This window comes from Macrobrachium nipponense, chromosome 28 (assembly GCF_015104395.2).
Source record: "Macrobrachium nipponense isolate FS-2020 chromosome 28, ASM1510439v2, whole genome shotgun sequence".
In the NCBI taxonomy this organism is placed as follows: domain Eukaryota; kingdom Metazoa; phylum Arthropoda; class Malacostraca; order Decapoda; family Palaemonidae; genus Macrobrachium; species Macrobrachium nipponense.
The window spans coordinates 38561735-38581763 of NC_087217.1; the positions used below are offsets into that span (position 1 = coordinate 38561735).

At 40.2% G+C, this 20029-nt stretch overlaps 1 protein-coding gene across 1 annotated transcript; it reads left to right on the top strand.

The window, feature by feature from the left end:
• Positions 1–2538: 2538 nt before the first annotated feature.
• LOC135201159 (transcription elongation factor A protein-like 4) lies at positions 2539–2961 on the top strand. Its single transcript, XM_064230036.1, has one exon. It carries the CDS (start codon positions 2539–2541, stop codon positions 2959–2961), a length of 423 nt encoding a protein of 140 aa, XP_064086106.1.
• The last annotated feature ends 17068 nt before the right edge of the window (positions 2962–20029 follow it).

A 20029-nucleotide genomic window follows, 5' to 3' on the forward strand; every position in this document is an offset into this window, starting at 1 on the left:
AATATATGTCCGAAGATTTAAAAAAACTGTATCTTAACTTTCCTTGCCGAGTGTACATGCACCCATAGATGTTAACCCAAGTAATGGGAAAACAGGAATGCTGTGAACACGAAACGAAAATCCATAGGGCACACTGAATGTTACAATAGGAAGTACTGATGATAATAATGGTGATAATCTAAAAGCTAATATTTATATGTCCCAATTCATTAAATTTTTCAGATAAGTTCTAAGTAGAACAAAACAAGATATCGTTGGAATTTTTGTATCCTTAGGATCAAAATTATGTACATTTGCCCATAGCTTGAGGGCCAAAAGATGTAATAATAATAATAATAATAATAATAAAAATAATAATAATAATAATAATAATAATAATAATAATAGAAGTAGTAATATATAATGGCGATATGAGAATGTTGTAAAGCACAACATGATTTCCGTGGATCTCTTCCAGTCGAGACAGCATTAACTCCTGACCTTGCGTCGTAACTCATAAAAGAAGATATTAATAGTTGTGGTGATTGCATATGGAAGCAACTGTGAGAAATTCCTCTCACAACGATTATTTTTCTATTCACTTGTTTCCCGCTTCTCCACACATATTCCTGCCTTTGCTGGTAGGTAAGCCTTTGCTGGTAGGCAAAGTGCCACGTATTCGATAACCTGGCGACAAGAACGAGATGGTTCTCGTGTCATTTTTGTGCTTTATTCCTTAGTCACTCTTGTTCCCCGTGGAACACTCCCCTGCACGCTATGTTAAATTAATTTCTATATACAAGAAGATAATATGTCCTTTTTATAAATCAAAATCCTAATGTAATTGACTAGTCTGCACGGGTATAAAAAGGCCCCACAAGCCGCAATCATCTTTTGCTTCAAGCCATCCCGTTAAATTCCACGGGCAGAGGGGGCTCCAGTACTAGCTTGTTTAGTTTTCTGAGGAAAGGAGTTGTGAGTGACTTCGATGACCATGGCTAAGTCCAGTGAGTAATCGTTCCATATCTTTGCCATTACTGGCTCTAGTGTACTGTTTGATATCTGTGGTTGAGTAATAATGCATTGCCATTATGTTCATGTGTCAATGATGAAGTATTTTTCTGAATTTTGTGAGATTTTTTAAGATTCTCGTGGTCGTGTGGCCACTCAAATTTCTTTGTAAAGTAAGGGGTAATCCATCCCCAATGTTTGTGAGTCACAGTGTAGATATGTAATCACTCATTTAAATTCTATTTTTATAATAAAATAATAAAAATTCAGTGTTTCCATAGAGCTGTCCTTGTGTACGGGCTGGGACTTTTCCCTTCAGGTGGGACTATCCTCTTCATAGCACTGAGGTAGAACTAGTGCTCTGTCATCAAATATATCGAGACACTATTTGTCTCTTATTAGTTTAAATAGTTTTTAACTATGCTTTTCTTTTATACTATGGGGAATTAACGAATTGGTTGCATTTAAGAACATTCTCAAGGATTGCTTGAGAGAGAGAGAGAGAGAGAGAGGTGGGGGAGGTGAATGATGAGTGGGTGGTTAAAGAGTGAACTGCTTGTTTGTCGGGCGTGTTGGCTCGTTGAGTGGCTGAGTCGCCGAGCATACAGAGTCAGTCAGGAGTAGTCAGTCAATGAAGGCATTTGGAGTGAGAAGTGGTCAGTCAGTAGAGTCGTCTGTGTGCTTTTCACATAAGTTTTGGGGTATTTTAGTAATTGAGTTCTGTCATGCCGGTATCCATCTGTTGTTGCATTTGTTGGTGCTGCGTTTGCATCTGTCTGTGTTTGACGTGTTGGATGAGCGGTTTGTTGGTGACAGTGTTGGTGTTGCGTTTGTGTCCGTCTGTGTTTGTCGTGTTGGATGAGCAGTTTGTTGGTGACAGTTGGTTTGCTTTCAACGGCCATACCGTGTTGAAAGCACAGCTTCTCGCCTGATTGTGTCAAGTTTCCTGGTGAGTAAATATGTTTGAAATTTTTGTTTTATTTTGCTGAACCAAGTGTCCTGTTAGTAATTAAGTAAAGTAAAGGGAAAAGTGTGGCTGGGGAAAATTTGTAAGCCAGGAGTGGTTAACGTAAATGTGGAGATGTCTTGCTTGCTTTTGTTTTTTTAGCCTGTGATCCAGCCACATAATATTTTTGGCGCCCAAACAGGGACTGCTGGTGTGGCTGTAACAGGACGACTTGGACAGTGAGGTTAGTATGACTGCTGAAGAGGTAAGGATGGAAGGCTTAGGGAGGAACTGCAGTTGGTGAGGGAAGCCAAGGAAAAGGTGAAGTGGAGAATGAGAGACTGAGGATTGAGTGTGAAAAGCAAAAGAGGGAGTTGGAAGAATTGAGAGGAATGATGAGGAATGAGGAAGAGGGAATGAAAGAGGAAGTGAAAGGGGCTGAAGAACAAATGATTTAGAAAATGGATGAGAAGCGGTTGATGATGATTACTGTGCAGGAAATATTTAATGGACTTCTTGGATAGGGGGCTGTTGGAGGTAGGCTTCCTAGGTCTTGTGGTGGGCTTGGAGTGATAAAGGTGAGAGGGCAAGTGAATGAGAGTATGAGTGAAGAGGGTAATGTGTTTGTGATAAGTGAGGAAAAGAAGGGAAAGACAAAGGACAAGGACAGAACTGAGGACAAGGGTAAGAAGGAAACTGAGAAGAAAAATAAGACTAAAGGGAAGAAGATTGGTAAGGATGACAGACAGGGTGAGATAAGGACTGAGGACATTGGGAAAAGGGCTGAGAGTAAAGGACAGGATGAGAGTGATTCGGATAGTTGTAGGTGGAAACAAGTAGGCAAGAAGAAGGGTAGGAAGGGCGTGGCTAAGAGTCTGGATGTGGGTATGGAGGTGGATTCGCCATATTCGGAAGAGTTTAAGAGAAGTCAGGATGGAAGTAGCAGAAGTGAGAGTGAGAGTGAGCGAGAAATACAAAAGGCTGTGTACCTATATGAGGGAGGTGCCTCGATGTGCATGATATGAGGAATATGGTAGTTGGGATATAGGGGACTTCTTTAAGGAATATGAGAAATACTGTACAGCAGAGTATGGGGATAATAGGAGAGTTTGGGTTAGGGAATTAGGGGAATTTTTGACAGGATATTTGTTGAGTATGTATGGGATAATGATGAATGTAGGGGATGTGTTGTATGAGAGTGTTAAGACTAGGATTATGGAGCAGGGTAGGAGGGCAAAGAATAGCGTTAGGTATTGAAAGAAGAATGATTTTGAGGAGGCCAGAATGAATAATGGTGAGTCGTTGTCGATGTATGCATGCCAGTTAGAGACATTAGCTAAGAAAAAGTTTGGGGATGAGGGAGTAAATGAATACAAGGAGTTAATGAGGAAGTTGTTACTGTGCCTGAGAGGTTGTATGACTTTATAAATTTGAAATGTAAGGAAAAAGTAAGATGGACAAATGAGAGGTTGACATGGAATGATAGTTGAGGATTACAAATTAGATAGGTGTATGAAAGAAAGCAGAAGTGTCAGCGTCAAGACAGGAGTGAATGAGTGTATGCCTGAGTTTAGGAACTATAGAGAGGCAGTTTTAGAAGGGCTGAGGTGAATGGCAGAGTGAGTGGTTGATAGGAGCGTTAGGGCCAGTAGCATAAGTATGGTGAACCCTAAGAGATAGTAGTGTGAGTGTCAAAAGGTTAGGGTCAGTTAGCTGTGAGCGGGAGCAGAAGTGTTAGAGATGTGGGAAACCAGGGCATAAGAAGAATGAATGTTGGTGGGTGTTAGGAGCTTGGTTTGGGTGTGGGAAGACGGGACATTTAGCTAGTGAGTGTCAGAGAGATAGGGAAATTAAATGTTATAGATGTGAGTAGACAAGGCATGTGGAGTGGAAGGTCATTTGGCAAGTGTGTGTAGCCTGGGAATTCGGGAAACTAGATGTTAAAGGGATTCAGTTGGGTGGGTTCTCCAGTGTGCGGGCAGTAAGGGTGATGCATGTGTGGGAAGGGTTGTTGCATGATAAAGGGGTTCTTAGAAAGGGGGTTAGTAAGATAGCAAGGATTCATGATAGCAGTGTGTTTGTGGCGAACTTTGTGGGTATGACTGAAGTTGCTAGAAGCGAGAATGACTTGTTGAGCAAGGAAGAGAGTGAGGAAATCCAAGATAAGTGCTTGGCGATAAGTAAGTTGCAAGAATGCATTTTGGGAGGAGTGCGTGTGGAAGATTGGCCGTGTGAGTTGTAGGTATACAAGAGGTTTGCAAGAGAGTTTGTAGTGTGCAAAAATGTAGTGTACTTTTTGCACCAGTGAGGAATGCATGATAAGGGAGTGTATGTGCTTGTGTTTCCCAGTGACTCAGCTGTGAGTATGTGCCTGTTGGTCCATGATTGGTTTTGGTATATGGGGAAGAATAAGTAGTGGGAATGCATGAGAGAGAGAGATTATTTGCACCTGGGTTAAGTAAGATTTGTGTAGATGTGGCCGTTACATGAGAAGAATGTCAGAGGGGAAAGTATCAGAGTGCATGTGAGTCTGCCTGTGTTGTGACTGCAGATGAAAGAACTGTTTGAAATGCTTGTGATTAAATGTGTTTCTTTGCCAATGACTGTGAGAGGGCATGTGAGAATGACTGTGATGGTGGACTACATGAGCAAATTTGCGTATAGAGTCCCCATCCAGAATAAGAGGAGTGAGACTGTCGAGTGAATGGTGAGCCAAGTGATGTTGCCAATGTGTGTATGTAAGCCTGTGAGAATGTTGAGATAATGGGCCTGAGTTTGTGGAATGGGAATTTGAGGAAATGCTGAGGGAATCGGGTATTGTACATGTTTATTCTACTCTGTAAGTGTGATAATGTTTGGGATATGCATGTGGGGCATGCGGTGTGGGTGTACAACGCCATGTTGCAAAAGAGTATAGGTATGTCACCCTGTAAGTATGTGGTAAATTTTGAGAGAATTATCATGCCTAGGTTGGGGTTAACAGAGAGTGATCGGGATATATGGAAGAGAGCAAGTGAGAGGTTTGAAAGTTTTAGGGTTGGGGATAAAGTGTTGAAAGAGGTGATTGGGAGGGGAAGAATGAATGTGAATAAGGTAAGGGAAAATTTAATGGGCCTTTGAGGTTTTGGAAGTGGGGTCAAGTGGGTTAAGTTATGTTTTGGGGAAGTTGCGAATGGATGGGGGTATTCATGAGGTCAGGGCACATCATAATCAGCTCCACAGTGAGTGGTTGAAAGTGAATAAATCAGTGAGCAAATGGATTTGCGGGATCAGCTGGTATTGATTGAGTTTGGAAGAAAGTGGAAGAAGCTAAGAAAAGGAATGAAAGGGAAATGCGAGGAATGTCTGATAAAGGGGTAAGTGTTGGGGTAGAGATGGTTGATAAAGCATGCAATACAGATAAGCCTGGGGAGGGAATGGATGAAACTGACAGTGTGTATGGGTTTGAGTTGACAGAGTTTAGCGAGATTTTGACAGGAGTGGAACCAAGTAGTAGGGAAGTGGTTAGCAGTATGAATGAGTCTCTTCAGGAGTTTAGCAGGGAATTGAATGAGGTGAGTGATTTGGTGGCAGAGATACGGGAGATATTGGGGTAAGAGTTAGAAGGGGTAGATGAGATAGTGAATGGGATTTGGGAGGACAGTAGTAAGAGAGATAGTGTGAGTTTGAATGAAAGTGGTATGGAAGTAGTGAATGATGATGCGACTGAGAGTGTATGAGGGGCCTCGAACAAGATCCGAACATCCCTGGGTTTTAAAGAGGGCTATTTAGTATGGATGTTGTGAATATGTGAGAGGATGTTGTCAAATGTAACTGGGGAGGAAATATGGGGAAATTAATGAATTGATTGCATTTGACAACATTTTCAAGGGTTGCTTGTGAGAAAGAGAGAGGAGGGAGAGAGAGAGGGTGTGAATGATGAATGGGTGGTTAACAAGCGAACTGCTAGTTTGGCAGGCGTGTTGGCTCGTTGAGTGGCTGGGTCGCCGAGCATTCTGAATCAGTCAGGAGCAGTCAGTCAATGAAGGTATTCGGAGTGAGAGGTGGTCCGGCAGGAGAGTCGTCTGTATGCTTTTCACATAAGTTTTGGGGTATTTTAGTAATCAAGTTCAGTCGTGCTTGTGTCCATGTTGTGTTCGTTGGTGATGCGTTTGTGTCCATCTGTGTTTGACATGTTGGATGAGCAGTTTGTTGATGACAATGTTGGTGTTGTTGCATTTGTTGGTGTTGTGTTTTTGTCTGTCTGTGTTTGTCATGTTGGATGAGCAGTTTGTTAGTTACAATTGGTTTGTTTTTGACAGCCATACCATGTTGAAAGCACAGCTTCTCCCCCTGATTGTGTCAAGTTTCTTGGTGAGTAACTGTGTTTGAGATTTGTGTTTGTTCTACTGAACCAAGTGTCCTGTTAGTAATTAAGACGTAAAGGGGAAAGTGTGGCTAGGGGAAATTTGTAAGCCAGTAGTGGTTAACGTAAATGTGGGGAGGTCTAGCTTGCTTTTGTATTTTTACCTTATGATCTCACCACAATACAAATAAGTCAGTCAGCTGATAATGCAATAAAATATAATTTATTACAGTATCCTGAAGTAAGAGATAAAAAGACCTTTTCTGTTTAGTAAAACGCAGATTGGAGTCAAGATCCTCATGTGGCATCCATGTCACAACAAATGACGGTGCTGTTGTGTCTGCCGACATAAAATGTAACTAAATCACAATTAAACAGTCATGAATCTTAATGCATTCATGGACATCACCATCTTAGAAAATCCGCTAAATGTGGGCGTGGCTGTCGCAAAGTTTCTTCAATGACTAATTAGGGACGGGTTTGGGCCCGATGTTAGGAGGCAATAGATTTACCAAAACAAGAAGTTCCCAGCTCCTACACAAGGACGAAAGAACTATGATGATAAGTTTACTAATTTTATTAGAAAAATAAACCTACTCTCATTGCTAAAAAATTGTTTATATTTTTACCACAATTAGGCTTCTCAGCCCACACTCAATAATATCAAAATGGAAAAACGGGACTGACTGCGTGGTCACACGTTGAAACCAAGTTAATCACTCAAAATCTGGGTCATCGTGAGCAATAGCACAAATAAAATCTCCTTAGCACAGAGATCACTGTGGTACGAATTACATTTTAAACAAAGGCCCTAGCTAAGAAGAAGATACATTCAATGGTTACACAGTTACGGTCGCATGGTGGAAAGTGATATTCAGTTTGGCAGTCCTGGCCAATTAGTGATTTTTACAGTTCGATTTCAACTTTTCCACTATGCAACTAACTCAATAAACTAATAAACAAAAAATACAACAACTTTAATGGTGCAGTTTTCGATGCAGAAAAATGAGTGAAATAATAAATTGACCCAAAGCCTTTTTCGTAAAAGTTAGAACCATCACATTTCTGCCACCACTGGGTGAGAATGGAGGGAAAGCTAAGGCCTCGAGGTGGAGTTCTTTATTGCAGAAAAACTGTGCACTAATTTTTTTGCGACAGTAGCCTCAATCATCGGGGACATTGGCGGCTGGTGCATACAACTACATGAATACGTAATCTCATCCCAACGTATGAAAGATTGACAGAAATGGTTCATTGCGTAGTATGTCATGGTGTCCTAATCTGCTGGCCTTATGTTTTTTTTGTGGCCCAAGGCTCACGACTGATGCCGATTGATTGCCAAATCTAGCCATTACGATGGTCGCAGTCTTGAATCGCCGATGTGTGACTCAGGCAAGAGCTGGGATCACACATCAGCAATTCGAGCCTACGACCATCATAATAGCTGTATTACGACCGAATTATGATCAAGTCTCCATGTTTCCACACACACTCACCGATTTTCCTGACATACTCCAAGTGACTGCAACAACTAGCTGCTGCTGTCAAAAGTCTCAATGTCATGCTGACGTAAGCAAGAGTTCTGCCAATGTACAAGAGAGTTTTTTAATGCTCTCCCGGCTGATGTAATGTGATTTTGGCAGATGTAAGCAGCAATTTCAATGTATGGGGTCCATTACGACGTACACTATGTACTTGGCAACCCCTCTACTTGCACGGAAGGGGTGCGCAGTAGCCATATTGTGATGTGTGTTTCCAGCTATAAATACAACATCCCAGATGCTAGGTAAACACCTTAGCTTGACCTTTTGCAACCTTCGGTGCTTTTTCTCAGTGGCCTTTATTGGACCATCATGCCCCAAAACCTTGTGAAGGTGGTGAGGAAGAAGGCTTACAAGAACACAGCGGAACACATCTTCAGCAGCCGCCCCCAGCCATGATTCAGATGACCCCGTTGGATCCATTTCAGCAAAGAATCTTCAACTGAAGCATCACTGGTCACTACTGATGTTGAGGAGGAACGAGTGGTAGAATTGTATTCCAAGTTGGATATCCTTGGCGACAATGAGTCTTCAACGGATGCAGAGAGGGTCGGCGAAGGATCTGAACACGTCCATAGGAGGAAAACTTTGTGTCTTCGTCTATCTCCCAGGATACAATGCTGGGTGAATGGCTGCAGCAGCACCCCTTCCTCTACAACAAGGGCATGGTTGACTTTAAGGAAGTGGTGAAGAAGACAAAGCTTTTGGAAGAAAAGGCCAAGTCCCTCAGACATCCCTTGACTGGAGCGCAGCTCAACATGTGGCTTAAGTCGATGAGAACCAGGTATGGCTGGTTAACAAGGACCAAGAGTGGCCAGGGATCAGTGGTGGTCCTGACAGACAGGGAAAGGTGGATTCTGAGGACGTTCAGCTTCTTCAGGAAACACATTGTCTGTCAGAAGAAACCAAAGATGCTTGGATTGAAATGGGTAAGTCCTTCCCTGTATTTATTTCATAAGATGTGTTTTTCATGATTATTAAATGTCATATAATACAGAATATTTTCACGTTTCATATATGCTGTTTCCAAATGTATTAATAAATTTCCATTTTTGTTTCCCTACGGTCTGCCTTAGCCTTAGCCTTTGACAGCTTCACGCCTCAGCCTGTGCCTTCTACAGCCTTGTTCGGTCAATCAAGTTTGAAACCGGAACAATTTAATCGCCCGTGGCTTCAGCAAAGAGCTCTACTTCATGGGGACGCCTTTCTCCTTGGGCAGGCAGTTTTCCTGGGTTGCAACACCTGTGTAAGTCATGAAACCACTGTCGCCTCTCACAATACTGAATCTCAGCCAAGTCGTCAATGAAAGTTTCCTTGAAAACATGTTTCTCTGTATGACAAGTCAGGTGTCACAGCCCGTTTTTCCCCGCAGTCCAAAGTTCCCAGAGGGGTGGGAGGGACTTAGACTAGTCTATATTTCCCCTTGGGGAATTGTGGGACTGGTCTACATTTCCTCCCTTTAGTCTAGAAATCCCCTTTCTGAATATCACAATTAAATAAGAAAGAGGAGCAATTTACAGATACTTTATTGATTTAAAAACGCATATATGCTGTAGTTAAACTGTGAATTTTGAATACAACCTAATAACTATATCTAAATACAAGTTTTTCTTTGACAATTAGTTCATCAGCACTTATTTAAATACAAGACGTTCATAACTATACCTGAAATTTTTATAAGTCCTTAACCATACAACTGCACTTATTTTACAAACTCAAGACCCAATGCCATTAACCTCTTTTATTTTTAGTACATTTTGCACAAGATCCTATGCATCTTCATCAAAGTAACATTTCAAATCCTGTAAGACATTTTTCAAGGATTAAATTTGTCCAAGCACCTTTTCTGGTCTGCATTCAATCACATCTGATAATTTCTGATAACTATACATCACTGTTGATTGTATTACATCTTGGTCTATAAAACACCTTAAACATTCTTTTTCCTTCTCAGACAAAATTACAGCTACCTCTGACACCACTCCACATACATAATTTTCATTAGCAGAATTATACACCTTCAAATTTACTGAAGGATTAGTGATTTTAAGTGTCTTTTCTGAATGAAAGTTTTTCAACTTAACTCTTCCTTTATCTAAACAACTGACAGTCTCATACTAGCCCAACCATTTGTTCTCAAGTTCACCCATTCTATGAACATTTGTATTATTCTTTATTAAAACAAGCTGTCCTTTTCTCATTTCATTATTGTGACATGTATGTTTTGCGTTGTAATATTTTTTTTTCTTTTTCTTTGTTAGCTGTACCGCGTTGTGCGCCAAATGCTGCCTATCAACAATTTCTTATGTAAAGTCTCTTACTGTATCCACAGTTTTAGTGTTATCATTGGCACTTGCATTGCCTGCAGTATTGAAGTCCATCAGCAGGACCTTTCATAATCTAAATAAATGAGTCTGTTAACTGTTTTTAGCCAATATATTGATTAAAACTAAGAATAAAATTATATATTTGTGATTTCAAATTACTCGTCACCCCATGAGTTCGAGTAAACGCTACGTACCTAAATTGTTAAAAGTTTTCTAACGGAAGCAAAAATATAAGCCAAACTGTATTCAGGTAATAAAGGGATTAAATATATAATTTTATTCTTAGTTTTAATCAATATATTGGCTAGAAACAGTTAACAGACTCATTTATTTAGATTATGAAAGGTCCTGGTGATGGGCTTCAACACTGCAGGCAATCAAGGGCCAATGATAACATTACAACTGAGGACACAATAAGGGACTTTACATAAGAAATTGGTGATAAGCAGCATTTGGTGCACAACGCGGTAGCCTACAGCTAACACAGAAAAAGAAAAAAAAATATTACAATGCAAAACATACATGTCACACTAATGAAATGAGAAAAGGACAGCTTGTTTTTAAAAAGAAAATGTTCATAGAATGGGTGAACTTGAGGACAAATGGTTGGGCTAGTATGAGACTGGCAGTTGTTTAAATAAAGGTAGAGTTAAGTTGAAAAACTTTCATGATACATGATATTCTTTTTCAATAATATTTATGCCTTTGGTATTCTTTTTCAATAATATTTATGCCTTTGAAATTGGTTATATAACCCAATTATATGACCTCTCAACTTTTGAACCTTTAATATGCAATAACCAGGGAACAAGAATGATTTTAGTCACACTATATATTTTCCTAAACAGGTTTCGGCTTTAAAAACTGGTATCTGTATCGGTATCGGCCAAAAATTTGGTATCGGTACATCCCAAGTCTAAACATAACATAGAATGAGGTGATTTTCGTTTCGTTGCTTCATGTTGCCACAGTACGTTGGGAAACAGAATTCCATCTGAGTGCCTGTTCCTAGTCATCGTGGTTTTCACTGACAAAAGTTGCAATAGCACATTCCAGTGTCTAGTTGAAATATGATTCACACACAAATATGTATATATATATATATATATATATATATATATATATTATATATATATATATATTATATCACATTCAACTCTCAGCAAATGGGAACTCGGAGATTGGATAACTAGACAATAGAAATTACTGAGATCTTCAGCAGGACTATGGCCTTCATTGTAAATAGTCTTCACTGATCAAGGCCATTGCTCTTCCAGGAGAGACAAGGGCGTTCTCGATTAGTTGAATTCCTTTTCTTCGAACAAGGAGTTCATTCCGAGTTTCAAGACTCCCAGTCAAACTCTTCCTATTCTGCTCCCATGACACAAGTGATTCTTCTTTATCAATCTCGGGTCTCATGCTGTTTCTTGTTGCCAGGAAGGGTATTCCCTTTCACAACAAGAGACAACAAGGCTGGGGGACACTGCTATGGTTTCCCTCCAGGCAGTCCCTTATGAGATTTCAGTCAGAAACCTGTTGGCAATTCTGGTTCTAAAGTGCCCCATTGATGATACGACCGGAGATCAGGTTCCATTCTGATTCTGATACCTGCTTTGCCCATAGTCGTTCGAATTCACATCCGCTCAATGATGGCGCTACAGGCTGTGCTCTAGCAGCAGAAATGGGAAAACCCAAGTGAAAAGGAACCTGAATTGAATTATGGCTGGTTTAATTACCTGAGAATGGACAAACAGACTGACATGGAATAATTGTATATGGTCTCCCCTCTTATAGAAATAAAAAAAATCCTCTTGTATAAGACAACCAAAATCACTGTACGAGATGTTGCTGGGCACACTTTGCTTATGCGCCATAAGTCGTTCCTTGGGGCATATAATCCCAGAGACATGTGAAGCAATTAATTATTCAAGTTATGCAACATGAGTTTACAAAGGTAAAAGTAACTATGTATAGGATACTCTATGGGCAGGGTAAGTTAAGAGGCACTATTTCTGTGTTGATGGTTTATTAAAGAGGTATCCTAAGGTTGGTACAGGGCAACTGGCAGGGCAAAGTCTTGGCGCTATGGAGTTAGGTAATGCGTTGCTAACCATAGACATAACAACACTCGGTTCAGTACGTAGTATTACTGATATCAGCAACATGATACATACTTATCCTACATCCCCCCCCCCCCCAAAGCTACACATTACCACAAAACATAGGTATACTCAAAAGTCAAATTCAGAGACAGACAAAGGATATCACAAATAAGAACAGGCAAAATGAAGGTACAAAAAATCAGTGAAGAATGGTAAATCGAAGCAAAACACAATAATAGCTTCGCAAACAGGATGCAATCTATTTTCCGCCTTCGTTATCCTTCATCCAAGCTGGGGGGCCTGCCGTGGTCAGCATATACCTCCTGGTCCTGGGTACATGGCACATTCCCAGCTGGTTTTATAGTTGGGCACTTACTCTTCGCTGTTATGTATTTCAAGTGGCGGCGATTTCTTCTCGACATTCTGTCAGTCCCATCTATTTTAATTAAATACTGTCTATATGGGAGTTTTTCCATTACCAACCCCGATCGATCGCACTTCTGACTACATCCTGTACGAGGACTTGGTTGCCTACTGCCGTGCATGCAGGTCATATAATTCCTTCTCTTTCTGCGAAGTTTTGACCATAGCCTTTTCTCTCTCTCGTATCATTGTCATCCAATGATTATCCAAAAACAAGAATTCATTCGCCATTGGGATAGAGGCCCTGTAACTGCCTACCCAACGCTAATTGCACAGGGGACTTGTCTATATCTCTTAGGGGAGTATTTCTGTATTGCATAAGGACTTTTGCTGTGGCATCAGTGTCTAGGCTACTGTTAAATTAACGTAATTTATTGATTTAACTTTTTTTAAAAATCAGCCTTGTATTCCTTAGTTCTAAGTGTTTTTCTCTTATATTCCGTTCAGCAACTGTAATTTTCTACGTTAACGTAACACTCAGTTGTTTTGCTCTGTGTTTCCTCCTCTTGTTGTGAACTACCTAACTATTGTGTTAACTATTGTTTTTATCTTGTGTTCGAGTTGTGGTGAACTGTAGTGCAGTGAGTGGAGGCCGGCCTAAAGGAGTTCGGGCCTGACTAGGCTCTTGGACGTATGCTCTTTTTAGCAGCCATTTGAGAGATAGACCTTAAGCAGTTTTGAAGGATTACTTCAATGAACCTTCCCTTGGAAGTGGTTTTTTCGTAGATGTGCAGACCATCTACGGCGTACGTGTATTTTGGAGCTAGATCACTGCTGTGATATCACAGGTGATAGTCACTTGCGACTCCTGTACTCCTGTTTCCTGCCTGAGGATTTGGCGGAAGACGTGGTCGTCGCTCTGTCTTGCCACGTAGGAGGCGTTACGCCAACCACTGTCCTGTTTTGTCCGTCTGCAGCTGCTTGTCCAGGAGAGCTAAGGGCTCATGAGGAGGCATGTAGGGAGGCAATTGCCAGGTAAGAGGAGATATCCTGTGTTGTTCTTCGGGATTGAACTTGACCCCAGTGTCTACCTGGACAATTTGTGAGTTCCCCTGTTTAGCTGTTGAAAGGTTGATGTGACCTCCGTGAACTCCTGTGCATGTCGTTGTACGTGAGGGTTTACGTACTAAGGATCTGTCATATCTATTATTTATTTGTATATGTATTTATGTATATATTACCCCTCAGAATGTCTGTTTGTATTAGTTTATAAGTTTAGTACCACCACTGTTAGGTAGGAGGTTTAAGGTTTTCCTTACTTTATTTTCTTTGGTCTTCCTTCTTCCTAATAGTGATAGGTTAGTGGTTTTATTATTGGGCCCGTGTCATGATTATTTGTGACTTTGACATACTATGCTTCTTCCATGATTTGTTAGGTTCAGCTTCTAGTGTTAGGAATCCTTGTGAGCCCATTATTTGCTATTGGTATTTTGGTTTATTTACTGTTAAGTTTTCTCACAAGGCTGATTTAGTGTTAAGTGTAATTTATTATTAAATATTGTTGATTTTATTCTGGTGTTTGTGTCCACATTCCTCTTACCCTGTGTACTTTCTTACTGCCTACAATCTCTGTGATTATTAAAGTATAAAGAACCTACATTACGGCCAAAAGGGTCGTAAGAAGTGGTGACCGTGACAGGATCGTACACAGGTGTGCGCAGAGTTTGGGTTTGTGGAGCAACTCTGGGATAGGTTACAATATTTATTTTGGTTTGGTTGCTTGCCTTACTTTCCCCCCCTCTGTAGGTCGTTCATTATGGAGGACTTTGTTTTTGACCCAGCCGAATTTTTGGGCTCTGCTGACTGTATAAAATATCTTGCTATATTAAGTAAGGAGCATTTGAGGAGTTGTGCTCGTTGATTAAACATCTTTTTTAGACCCACGGAAACTAAGGCTTAGTTGTTGTCCTCTGTCCAGGTGATGGTGGCTCTTGGTATAGCCTAGGGTGAGGATTTGCCAAGGGATATGATTAGTATACATAGTAGTGGAAGTTCTGTAGAAGAGAATTCTTTTGATGAGGAGGTTAGTGTTAATCCTGGGCTGTTTCTATTTGAGGACCATCCTTGTACTGGTGTTTTATATAATGGACCAGCTAATTTAACAGTAAAGACTAAAGTTTCTAATAACCCCTTTGTAGAGGTAGAGCCAAAGCCAGTACAGTCTGTGGTGAATCCTGAAATTAATGAGGACCTTAGTATAATTTGTAAAAGAATAGAACTACTGAAGGTACAATTCGAAGAGAATGATAGGGCGAGGCGCCATGAGTTGGAAATGGCTAGAATTAAATTAGACTTGGCTAGGTTACGAGCTTACCCTGACTTTAATAGCACTCCTAACGGTCCTTCTTCACATAGGTTTAATATGAGGGTGACATTAAAGTTAGGGCCAGTGCTTGATGAAGGTCATGTGCCGGAGTTCTTTAAGGCTTTTGAGAGGGTGACCACTAGGTTGTCTTGACCCACCGAGATGTGGACTGTACTGATCGATCCAATGCAGGTTGGTAAAATTAAGGCATTGATTCTCAGGGAGTATGACTTGGTCCCTGAGGCTTATCGCCTGAAATTCCGTAGTTCAGTAAAGCCCGATACTATGTCCTATGTGGAGTATGCCCGTCTCAAGGAGGAGCAGTTTGATGACTAGGTAAAGAGTTGCCAGGTGGTCTCCTTCTCCTCCTTGGGGGAGCTGATGCTACTTGAGGAGTTTAGGAAAACATAAAATAAGGAACTCAGAATTCACCTAGAGGAGTTTAAAGCCTGCCAGGCCGAGCAATAATAATAGGAGATCCAATAACCCCTTCACAACAAAGGTTGAAGCTAGCCAGGGAAATAACCCAAGTGGAAGGAACACACGGGTGTTTTCCCAGAGTAACCAAAGATTTAATAATGTTATTAGGGCTAGGGGAGCTTGTTTTTGGTGCCACAAGAAGGGTCACTTTCAGGCTCTGTGTCCTGTTTGGAGGAGGTATCTCCAGCGCAACGGAAGGGGAGGTAATAACAATGTTCCCATATATTTAATGCCCCTACTACCCCTAATAGTACTGGAGTTGAGTGTTCCCCAGGAACTGAAGGCAGGGTTAGAATTAGTGGTAGTGGAGGCGAAATAAATCAGTCTCCTACTAGCTCCCCTTTGTGACTTTATGATAAATATATTTGGCCTGGCAGATTGGGTATTGATGATAAAGCTGAAAAAGTAAAATTCATAAGGGACATTGGGTCTGCTCGTTCTTTGGTCTTGGAAAAGATTTTGAAGGATGTTGGTGAGTATTCTGGAAATTATGTGGTCCTGGGTAGGTTCCCTGATACTGTGGTTTCTGCACCTTTGGTGGAGGTAGAGGCATCCTTACCAGGGTATCACAAGGTGACAGAATTGGCAGTGGTAGAAAAGCTCACCATCCACGGTATTGATGGCATTTTCAGAAATGATATGTTGGATGCCCGAGGTTATGAATTATTCCCAATAGTGTCCGTATCTGCAAGTCCCATAGCAATTACTACTTGAGCTTCTGCAAAGGCTGCTGCCATTTTACAGAATGAGGATAATTTAAACTTAAGTAGTTTAGAGGTAGAGGTAGAGAGACCCGGGTCTGTAGGTAGTGGTAGTAGTAGTTTTATAAATAAAATATTTAATCCTGATTGTGACCGTATAAGCTTTATTGAAGCTCAGAAGGCTGAATTCAATTATGGATTAGGAGGTATGGATGATTTAACAAAACCAAGGTTCTGTGTGATTAGAGGTTTGTTGTACAGAGTTAGTCCTCCTGTGGATCACGGCTTAAACCAAACCTCTTGGGTAGAACAGTTTGTGGTACCAACAAAATATCAGAATGATGTCCTTAGTTTAGCTGATGAGGACTCCTTTTCTGGCAATTTTGGAGTTTGGAAAACGCATGGTAGATTAGCAAAATAATTTTGGTGGCCGGGATTGAAATCCTCGGTGAAGAAATTTGTAGGAAGTTGTGAAACATATCAAATGTGGGTAAACCCAATAAACCTATTCCTAAAGCCCCTTTGCATCCAATTCCTGCAATTGGGGATCCTTTAGTAGAGTTGGTTGGTGATGTGGTTGGGCCTTTACCCCGAACTAAATCTGGATTTACTCATCTTCTCACTATTATGGACAGAGCGTCTAGGTTTCCTGAAGCTTTTCCTATGAGGAAAATTACGTCAAAGGTAGTGTTTGAGAAACTAATAGAATTTTTTTCCATGTATGGGTTGCCTCGTAAAATTCAAACAGATTGTAGCACGAATTTCACGAGCAAGGTATTTAGGGGTATATGTGTTGAACTGGCCATTCAGCACATTACAGTGTACCTTACCATCCAGAGAGTCAGGGTGCAGTGGAACGGTTCCACCAAACCCTTAAATCTATTCTTAAAAAATACTGTTATGAGCAAGGAGAGGATTGGGATAAAGGTCTTCCCTTTGCTCTCTTTGCTATGTGTAATCATCCAAATTCTTCAACAGGTGTAGCTCCATTCGAGTTGATTTTTGGACATAAAGTAAGTGGTCCTCTAGAAATTGTCCATGAGTTGTTAGAGGTTAATTACAAGAAAGAAGTGAATGTGGGTGAGTTCGTTCAGGACCTGAGAAACAGATTATCGGCTGCCTGGAAATTTGCCCAGGATAATTAGTGTTGTCTCAGGCCTCAATGAAAGAAAATTATAAGAAAAGTAAGGCACGTTCATTTGAGCCTGGTGAGCTTCCTTTGGTTTTGAGTACGGACTCGGACAATTTTCTGGAACCTAGGTATAAGGGGCCTTGGAAGGTACTCCGGAAATTGAACGATGTCAATTATGAAGTGGAAGCTCCTGGGACCAAATGGAAGTGCCAGATATTCCATATCAATGGACTGAAATCCTACACAGTTAGTAGACTTGACCCTCTAGCCATAGTATATGAACCAGTGTCTCTAGTATTAGAACAGACGTTAGAAGAACCAGCAGACTTGTTTTGCCAGGTATCTTCAGATGCTCTGACAGGTAATATACAAAATTTGGGAACTTTGGCAAAGGATTTGGAGCATCTGGAGGGTATCCAGGAGGATGACATGATGAATTTAATATCTTCTTTTTCATACTTATTTCAGGCCTCTCCAGGTAGAACGACCTTGCTCCAACATGATGTTGATGTGGGCAGTGCTTCCCCAGTCAAACAAAGTCCATATCGATTAAATCCAGAAAAGCGTGATATTGTCGAGAAGGAGATAAAGTATATGTTGGAGCATGATTTAATTAGACCTTCAGTAAGTCCTTGGAGTTCAACTATTGTACTTGTTAAGAAACCTGACGGGCAGTTTCGCATGCGTGTGGACTACCGCAAGGTCAATGCTAATACTAAGAATGACTCTTTCCCTTTGCCACGTATCGAGGACTGTCTTGATCGGATAGGACCTGCTAAGTTTATAACTAAATTAGATCTTTTAAAAGGGTATTGGCAGATTCCCCTCTCTGATCGAGCTCATGAGATTTTTGCTTTTGTTACGCCCTTTGGGATGAAGAACACAGCATGTACCCCCCAGCAGTTGATGAACTGAGTAATATGTGGTCTGGAGGGTACAGAAATTTACGTAGATGATTTGGTTAATCACAGCAATGACTGGGACTCATTTGGTGAGATTAAAGAAGGCATTTGTTGCCCTGAGAGCCGCTGGTCTTGTTGTAAATTTACGTAAGTGTGAATTCGGTAAAGCAAGGTGTGTTATCTTGGTCATGAGGTTGGGTTGGGTCAGGTTACTCCTAAACAAGCTAACCTCGAGGCTCTATTAAATTTGCAAAGGCTGCGCAATGTTAGGGAGGTCCAGAGAATTTTAGGTATGATGGGTTATTATAGGAGATTCGTCCAGAACTTCTCTGACCTTGTTCAACCCCTAACTCAACTCTTGTGGAAGGGACAAAAATTTGTATGGTCTCCTCAGTGTGAGAAATCTTTCTTAAAACTCAAAACATTATTGATGTCTAACCCTATTCTAATGTCTCCTGACTTTCAGAAACCGTCTATTGTGGCTGTAGATGCCAGTGATGTGGGTATAGGTGGAGTACTTTTTCAAAGACATGAAGATGGTGAAGTGCATCCAGTATCATACTTTAATTGTAAGTTGCTGGATGCAGAGAGAAGGTATTCTACCATTGAGAAGAAACCACTAGCTTTAATTCGTACCTTTGTTCATTTCAAACCGTATGCAACTAAAGAGTTTAAAAGAATTGAAGAATGATAATAGCTTACACATTACTAAGGCTGATAAATCCAATAGTTTAGTAGTTCTGGACAAAACTGACTACATATCACGCATGCATACTTTACTAGAAGATGAAATAACTTACAAAAAACTCGCAAAAAATCCGTTGGACCGAGTAATAAAAAACTTTAATATCAATATCAAACAAATTCTTAAAGATAAAAAAGAACTTTTGTGTCAGTTAACTGTAAAGTGTCCCTCATTACCTTATTTACATGGCCTAGTCAAAACTAATAAGGAAAACAAACCTATGCACCCAATTATTAGTACTGTAAATCAATTGCTTATAAGCTATCTAAATATCTTACTAAATTGTTATCCCCGCTACTAGGAACTGTATCTAATTCACACATCTGGAATTCTTTTGATCTTGTGGAAAAATGAAATAACATTGTACTAAACCCTAGCGATATCTTTGTCAGTTTTGATGTATGTTCCTTGTTTACAAAGGTCCCTATTGACTCTGTGCTAGAATATTTAAGTAATGAACTTGTACTGCATGAATTGCCTATGTCTGTTAGTCACATAATTTCATTGATTAAGTTATGTATTTGTGATTGCTGATTTATTTTTAATGGAGAATATTACAAACAAATATTTGGTATGGCCATAGGTAACCCTTTATCACCTGTCCTTTCAAACTTATATATGGAATTTTTTTAAAGACAACACCTCCCGAATATCACACTTGTCCCCTTAAAATGGTGCAGATATGTAGATGACATCTTAGTAGTCTTACCTGTTGGTATCGATGTAAATGATTTATTGTCTAAATTGAATAAGTTAGTGCTATCACTGTTGTAATTGAAAATAACAATGTCATCTCTTTCCTAGATGTATTAATACATAGAGAATCTTTCCAATGTAAATTCAGTATTTATGGAAAACCCACAAATAATTTAACATATGTACATTTTTAGTCTGGCCGCCATCTTAATATTAAAATTTCAATTTTTTCTTCTGTTCCTACGTGCTTTGCGTATCGCGAGTCCACAATATCTTGACCAAGAAATAGAATACATAAAAAATATAGGAAACGATCTCTGCTATCCACCTCATATAATTGATTTATGTTATCAAAAAGCTCACAAAAAGTTTTATTGTGTTGCTTTTAATGAAA

Bases quoted from the DNA above. Each gene is read 5' to 3' on its own strand.
- LOC135201159 (XM_064230036.1), top strand. From the start codon at position 2,539: ATGAGTGAAGAGGGTAATGTGTTTGTGATAAGTGAGGAAAAGAAGGGA.